General features: G+C 38.3%; 1 protein-coding gene across 6 annotated transcripts in view; it reads right to left on the bottom strand.

Annotated features, from left to right (window-relative positions):
• The window catches only part of RNLS (renalase, FAD-dependent amine oxidase), a 278,945-nt gene that overhangs the window by 62,500 nt on the left and 207,812 nt on the right, over nucleotides 1-8,633 (bottom strand). For 5 of the 6 annotated variants that reach the window (XM_010838482.1, XM_010838483.1, XM_010838486.1 and 2 more), the window contains one exon: nucleotides 1,987-2,160. In XM_010838482.1, the coding sequence (XP_010836784.1) occupies nucleotides 1,987-2,160 (174 nt within the window). Of the gene's footprint in view, nucleotides 1-219; nucleotides 261-1,986; nucleotides 2,161-8,633 lie in introns of those variants that run through there. The other variant, XM_010838487.1, reaches the window with a different exon arrangement.

The raw sequence follows: 8,633 nt of genomic DNA on the forward strand, positions 1-8,633 counted from the left end.
TCACCACGAAATTAATCACCATCTGCAGTGATTTTGGAGCCCAGAAAAATAAAGTCTGACACTGTTTCCACTGTTTCCCCATCTATTTCCCATGAAGTGATGGGACCAGATGCCATGATCTTCATTTTCTGAATGTTGAGCTTTAAGCCAACTTTTTCACTCTCCACTTTCACCTTCATCAAGAGGCTTTTGAGTTCCTCTTCACTTTCTGCCGTAAGGGTGGTGTCATCTGCATATCTGAGGTTATGGTAACGATAACCCTATATGCAAGACAGCAAAACAGACACAGATGTATAGAACAGTCTTTTGGACTCTGTGGGAGAGGGTGAGGGTGGGATGATCTGAAAGAATAGCATTGAAACATGTATATTATCATATGTGAAACAGATTGCCAGTCCAGGTTTGATGCATGAGACAGGCTGCTCAGGGCTGGTGCACTGGGATGACCCAGAGGGATGGGATGGGGAGGGTGGTGGGAGGGGGGTTCAGGATGGGGAACACATGTACACTCATGGCTGAATCATGTCAATGTATGGCAAAACCACTACAATATTGTACAGTAACTAGCCTCCAGTTAAAATAAATAAATAAATAAAAAGAAAAAACTCTTAGAAAAAAAAGAATGGAAGAGAGCAGAGATGGATAAATCCTAGGTCCTTGAAGATACTGCTCTTTTATTGACTCAATCAGTCACGAAGTCTCCCTAGCTTCTTCCTTCTAATGTATCAGTTAGATTGGGCTGCCATAGACTGGATGGCTTAAACAACAGACATTTACTTCTTTCAGTTCTCGCAAAGGGAAGTTCAAGCTCAAGGTGCTGGTTGATTTGGTTTCTGGTTGAGGACTCTCTTTCTGGCTCACAGACAGAAGGTTTGACATACAACATGAGAAGATAAGGGCTATTTTCCTGTTCTCAGAACAAAGCAGTTGTCGAGTTAAAAATGGTTAATCCATGGCTGTTACAGGGCATTTCATGAACTGCTGATTGTACATATATGCGATATCATGTTAACATAAACAGGCCAGCCCTTGGGGAGTTTTAAGTTATAAAAGAAACATTTTTCTAAGATCATGTGCTCTGATATAAAAACCATACTCCAGCCCAGTTCTGTCATAAAGTTCTGGCAAGCCAAGAGATGTTAGTTTTGGTGATTTTATCAGCAAAACTTTTAACTAATGCTTGATGAAACCATCACTGCACCATAAAACACCATAACAAATTGCAGTGATGATTCTTTTTAAGAATTTAGTCATTATAGACCATTACGATTTCTTCTACAAAAAGTAGTATCGTAGTGATCACTACAATTCTACAAATAAGAATATGCTTTTACCTTTATGACCAAAAGGAATGTTAAGTTTATTCTTGCAATTCAAATCTAATTTTACTATCTTCAACAAAAACGGTTGAGTGTAGATTTTATCCTATCCTACTAAAGCTCATATGAAACATTTTACCTATTATTTTAGTTACATTGTATACAAAGTAATTTTATGTAGTCTTCTAGATGAACATTAAATAAATAAAATTATATCGAAGTGAAGGATTTTCATAATATAGTAAAATTCACTTTTTATAACTAGCCTGGGAAGCGGAAAGAGCAGCACTCATCAAATTTTAAAAACAAAACCAAATAAACAAAAAACAAACTCCATCAAGGAACAAATGATGAGAGATCCATTTGCATATAGATGGATCCATATTAAAGCAATAGAAACTTGGGCCATTTTGAAACCTTAAACCTTCTGACACTATTTTCATAAACTCAAGTAATACAAACCATGTGGTGAATGATTTTCTGAAAAACTTTGCTGGTTTCACTGTGCATTTTATTATTGGCCAAATGTGACATTAAATTTTATCCCCCGTGGCTTGGAGTTAAATGCTTGCTCTGTTCAGAATGGCAACACTCAATTAAACAGCATTTTTCATGATCTACACCCACCATTGTTACTGTATTTAAGGGAAATAATGGGGGTACTGACCTATATTGCGTTTCTTATTATCAATGGAGATGAAGCGAATGCAGGGATTACTGGTGATGTACCGCCCAGCCCAAGGGACATCAATCTTCGTGCCAGCTTCATAAAAGAGGCCCAGAGCGTAGCGGGAGGAGTAGCTCACAGACTCCAGTTGCTGCCTTTGGCATTCACTAATTACTGTGGAAGAAAAAGTACAGGGCATCAGACTTGAAAATATCATCTTTCCTTTCAGTACATCAAATACCACACTCCTTTAAACCAGTTCCAACTGTTTTTACTGACTCCATCTCACTTACGACGAATTTTGAAAGGTAATGTAAAATAGCATCAGCTCTTATTTCTTTGCAGAATGATTACTGTCCTTGGCACACTCGTTCTCATCACACTGAAGGTCCAAACTCTTTAGACTGGCATTTAAAATGTCTCTGAGTCTGACACTAAGTTGTTTTTCTAGCTTTGTATCCTAGTAATTATCCTGGGACTGGCTGGCAACATTGCAACATGATAGATCCCATACACGGAGCACTCACTGTGGGTCAGGGTCTTTGCCAAACATGTAACACGAGGATTTCACTCTATCCAGCAACCACCATACAAGGTAGGTATTATTCCCATGTTATAGGAGGAGACTAATGATTCATCTCATGATCTCTTAAGTTCTTCCATGTCATGCAGTCATTTGCTTATCATCTTTCTGCCGGTCGATTAGCATAGTTTCTGGAGCACAGGGACTATACCTTAGTCTTTTTTGTTACAGTCCTCTACCCTACTCATTTCAAAAATACAAAGGATGAACGTATAGAGGGATAGAAAGGCAAACAAGACATGCAAAATTAGTTAAAATGTACTTTGCCAACAAAGGTCCATCTAGTCAAGGCTATGGTTTTTCCTGTGGTCATGTATGGATGTGAGAGTTGGACTGTGAAAAAGGCTGGGCACCAAAGAATTGATGCTTTTGAGCTGTGGTGTTGGAGAAGACTCTTGAGAGTCCCTTGGACTGCAAGGAGATCCAACCAGTCCATTCTGAAGGAGATCAGCCCTGGGATTTCTTGGGAAGGAATGATGCTAAAGCTCAAACTCCAGTACTTTGGCTACCTCATGTGAAGAGTTGATTCATTGGAAAAGACCCTGATGCTGGGAAGGATTGGGGGCAGGAGGAGAAGGGGACGACAGAGGATGAGATGGCTGGATGGCATCACTGACTCGATGGATGTGAGTCTGGGTCAACTCCGGGAGTTGGTGATGGACAGGGAGGCCTGGCGTACTGCGATTCATGGGGTTGCAAAGAGTCGGACATGACTGAGCGACTGATCTGATCTGATCTGAGGAGGTAAATAATCAGAAAATGGAAAAATACTGGGAAATGAATTAGGTAGGTTTGGGTTCAAAACCCAACTCTACCACTTAGTAGGTAGGTGACTCTGGTCAAGCTATTAATACTTATTCTAACTATAGTTCTCATCTATAAGTGGCAAAAATAGGGTGCATTAGTCTGTTGCGAGGATTACATGAATAATGCATATCACAATGCATGGCATATGTGTTCATTATTTTTTTCTATTACAGAGAGAAAAATATTTAGTAAAATGGGACAATGTTCTATCTTGGGATGAAAAAGGAAATATCACCCCCCCTTATGTTTTAATCTCCATCTTCAGTCTTCCTATCTTTAAGAGTCTCAGGGAGCTTCTTGTTTATGTATTTGCATTATTAATTTGAGTTTCAGAGAAGGCCATAGCTCTATTCTGAAGGCATAAGGCAAGCCAGTTCAGAAATGGAACATATGAAAAATTCTCATTTAATTGGTGAAAAATATCCTAATGTAGTAGGCAAACCTCAAGGATTGTGATGCTCTTGCTGCTAAGTCATTTCAGTCATGTCTGACTCTTTGCAACCATAGCCCGCCAGGCTTCTCTGTCCATGGGATTCTCCAGGCAAAAATACTGGAGTGGATTGCCATGCCCTCTTCAAAGGAATCTTCCTAACCCAGGGTTCGAACCTGTGTCTCTGGTGTTTTCCTGCACTCACAGGCCAGTTCTTTACCACTAGAGCTACCTGGGAAGACACCTGGGAAGGATGGGGATAACTTTAGCTAAACCTTAGAGAAGTGGCTTTTGGAGGAAGACAGAAGGTAAGAAGGGTATTCAATAAATTATTTAAGCACAGTAATAATCCTAAACATTATCACAGCATATTCTTGGCCACAAAACACATTTAGAACCAAGACTTCATTTAATCTTCACAAAATCCCTGCAAGATAGATGATTTTGCCATCCTAATTTTATATCTCTATGAAGCTGAGATTCAGAGAGGTTAAGTAACTTGCCCTAGGTTACACAGCTTCCAAGTTTGTGTGGCCAAGATGAAGCAAGAATTCCCGCACTGGAGTCATGCATATGTTCATCACGTCCACACTTCCCTTCTAGATCTGTTAAGTCTGAGCTTCAAGATGAACTTTAGCATTGCTTTCTCCTCTGACATTACCGGTTACTTTGCACTCAGAAGTAAAAGCCATTGTTCCCTTTAACCATCATTTTCTGTCTTAATGAAAGATTTAATTAATTGATAAATGAATGATCTTCTGACACTGGCCTTGTTACACTCGTATCCTGGGCTTCATTTTATTATTTAACCTACGTTTGGAGCTATGGGGCCTGATATTATGCTTACTGCTTTTCTTAATGAAAACACAGATCTTCAGAAATCATAAAATATTCTCACTAGGAAGAGAGAGGAGGAGATGAAGGAGACTCATACCAGCAGGTGAGCATATGCTATGCACGTGAGGGTTTATCATGGTTTCCCTTTTTTTTTTTTCAATTAAAAAAATAAACCAACAAAACTGTGAAATCAGCTATTTTAGCAACTGAAAGGGCTTAAAACTCTCCCTTTTTAAAAAAGAAACATATTTTTTTCTTTGTACAAAAACTGAAGGGTCAACTAGGTTGACAACCAAACTGGACCTTTTCCTCCCCTGCCACACACATTAGTACATTTAGCTAGTTTTTAGACAAGCTGCCAAGTAGCAAATCCCACTGGGTAGCCTTTTGAAAAGGTAATTGATATCTATATAGAAACAGAGATTAACCTTAGACACCCTTGTCTGCTCCAGGGGCTCTACAATTCATTCTGAGAACAGGGAGGCAAGACTTTTGACTGAAACAATCTCAATTTCTATACAGATTCACTTACAAATAATTGCATCTTCTGGGCCTGGAAAGTTTTTGATTGTTGCAGGATCTAACAGAGTGGTTTTATTTTGTTTGAAAATTTTTGTAATGCAAAATGCTGGAGGGAGCTGCCCTAGGTCCTAAATATATACATTTTGGCAAGGAAAAGAAATGAGTTTTTTACTATCATGTATTTAAAAGGGCCACAAAATCAAGGATCATGTGAAAGTGCTTGATTCCAATATAATAAAACTTTACCTGGATGTCACTCTCAATTCTAAACCACTAGAATTATATTACCTTTGTAATTATACACACACAAACACATGTGCATATACAGTGTGTGTATATATATATATATAATTAATATAATTTATGGCTATCTAATGTAAATAAAGTGACTGTAAGTTGTATTGAAAGGGATAGTTTATAGTTTACATTCATATTTCTGTCAGTTAGGAGAACTGTTCTTATTCCATTCTCCTCGTGCCAATGCCAGTGTGTACATGAGTACATGTGGGCTTGGAGGAGGGGAAGAACAGAAGAGGGAAGGAGAGAGAAACAGAGGACCTGAATGCTACTCCTGAATAAATTAAGTACATATTTCATTTCATTTTTTTTTTTTTGTTTCTTAAATGCTATGCTTTTTCCAGTAGTCATGTACGGATGCCAGAGTTGAACCACAGAGAAGACCGAGCGCTGAAGAACTGATGCTGTCAAACTGTGGTGTTGGAGAAGACTTTTGAGAGTCCCTTGGACAGCAAGGAGATCAAACCAGTCAATCCTAAAGGAACTCAACCCTGAATATACATTGGAAGGATTGATGCTGAAGTTAAAGCTCCAATATTTTGGCCACCTGATGTGAAGAACTGACTCACTGGAAAAGATCCTGATGCAGGGCAAGACTGAAGGCAAAAGGAGAAGGGGGCGGCAGAGGATGAGATAGTTAGATGGCATACCAGCTCAATGGACATGAATCTGAGCAAACTCTGGGAGACAGTGGAGGACAGAGGAGCCTGCATTCTGCAGTCCATGGGGTCGCAAACAGTCAGACACAATTTAGCGATTGAGCAATGACAACACACTTTATCTATTCTACTACTGATGGACATTTGGATTGTTTGCAGTTTTGACAATTACAAATGTAACATAAAGAACATATGTATATGCTTCTCTTGTGTATCACTAGGGATTCCTTGATCATGGAACAAAGTGGGATATATTCTACTCTTTTGGAATGATAGAGATCAATCTCTTCAAAACAAATCCTTGGGCCCAGGAGTCTTCCTAATGAAAGTATTTTATGATTTCTGAAGGCCTGTTTTTAAAAAAAAAAAAAAATAATGTATTCACCTGAATTTCTCCTTACTGAAGACTGATGTCTTTTGTCACAACAATGAATATTTCAATAGTAATAGTAAAACAAATACCTTTTAGCATTTGTTTGATATTCATTATCGATACTGTAGTTAATGGTAAATGCTATATTGATGGGAAATCTGTGCTCACAGCAGTAACCTCCTTCTAGAAGTTTTTTTGTTTATAGCCAATTATAGAGGATGGCTAATTTCCCAATTTGTTACCATATATGAAGAATTTCAGCTCAGGGACAGTTGAAGTTAGGAAGTCAGTTTTGTAGTATAATTATTTAAGCTCTCCATCAGTGGATACTGGCTACTCTTGATTTACTTATTATTGTTTTATCTTTTATGTTGAATTCCAAGAATGTCAAGAAGTTTTATGCACAAATTCATTCTTAATCTTTGACCATCTAATTCTGTAGGTACATGAAACCAATAGTATTTTAGCTGAATAGCTGGTTGTTCTTTACTCAAAGTGGTTGTAGAAATAGCGCTGAAAGATCCATTTTCCATATATAATTCTCCTAGCAGGCCAGTAGAGTCTAAACTTCTACCAATCATGGGTCATTCCTTTTGTGTAAAACCATCACAGAAGCAGTCTCATTTCATTTCACCTGGAATAAACTGGACGTTCACGTGGATTCTATGGGTATTGAAGTCATCACGCCTGGAAGCACATTTTCAAAAATAGCTTTGGCAAGCAATAAATCTAAAGTTTACTGGGGACAGACTTCAGCAGTTGTATCTGTGTGAGATTTCCCCAGGGAAATATTTCTTCCATCCTGAGAGGTATCTCCGGAGTTAGAAAAATTTGGGTTTGAAATCTGGCTCTGACCCAGAATCTGTGTGACCTTGGTCAAATTGCTCAATCCCCCTAAGCATCTGCTTTCCTATAAAATGAGAATGAGAACAGTGCTGCCCTTAAAGGATTGTTAAGAAAATTAAATGAGATAATATCAAGTGCTTAGCATAATGCCTAACATATAAGTGTACCGCAAAAACCCAGCACTGCAGTTCTTAAATTTATATACCTTTCAAGGTGTCTATATATAAAGTATAACATACTTTAGAAAAAGTTTTTTGAAGCCTTTAGAGGCAATATCCTAAGTGTCAAGCACATCAAGATAATACTAAATCAAAGATATCTCTTTGGTAGGTAAAGTATACATACTGGGTACACTTCACTTTTCAGAGCAGATGGTAAGAAAACAAAACATTGCTTTGAAAAGTAAGATGTATTAAAGATTCTAAAACCATTTCAGATAATAGTTTTTGAAAAATTAAAATAAACCATGGACTTCTTTAGCTATCTAATCTAGAATGCTGACTGAAGATTTATCTTTTGAAAGTAATGAAAACCCATATTTTGTATCATCATTATCCTAGTACACTGGCATTACATTTTCCTAATCCTATTCCTAGCCCAGGACTATATAAAAAAGGAAGGTGCCGAAAAAATAGGCTTCCCTGTATTATCAAAAAGAAAAGTATCTTTATTAAAAATTTAAGATTAAGCTGGTTTCACACTCATGTTTAGGGAGAATGCTAATCATTATCTGAATACAAACTTTAACAGGTACATTCCACCTAGTTGCTACACATAGCTGTTTTCTGGAGGGGATGGAGGGAGTAATTCAGTTCAGTTCAATCACTCAGTCAAGTCCGACTCTTTGCAACCCCAATGACTGCAGCACGCCAGGCCTCCCTGTCCATCACCAACTCCTGGAGTTTACTCAAATACATGTTCATTGAGTCAGTGATGCCATCCAACCATCTGATCCTCTGTCGTCCCCTTCTCCTCCCACCTTCAATCACTCTCAGCATCAGGGTCTTTTCAAGTGAATCAGCTCTTCATATCAGGTGGCCAAAGTATTGGAGTTTCAGCTTCAGCATCAGTCCTTCCAAAGAATATTCAGGACTGATTTCCTTTAGGATGGACTGGTTGGATCTCCTTGCTGTCCAAGGGACTCTCAAGAGTCTTCTCCAACACCACAGTTCAAAAGTATCAATTTGTCGGTGCTTAGCTTTCTTTATAGTCCAATTCTCACATCCATAGATGACTACTAGAAAAACCATAGCTTTGACTAGATGGACCTTTGTTGGCAAAATAATGTCTCTG

Source organism: Bison bison, unplaced genomic scaffold (genome assembly GCF_000754665.1).
Source record: "Bison bison bison isolate TAMUID 2011002044 unplaced genomic scaffold, Bison_UMD1.0 scf7180017864097, whole genome shotgun sequence".
NCBI classification, from domain to species: domain Eukaryota; kingdom Metazoa; phylum Chordata; class Mammalia; order Artiodactyla; family Bovidae; genus Bison; species Bison bison.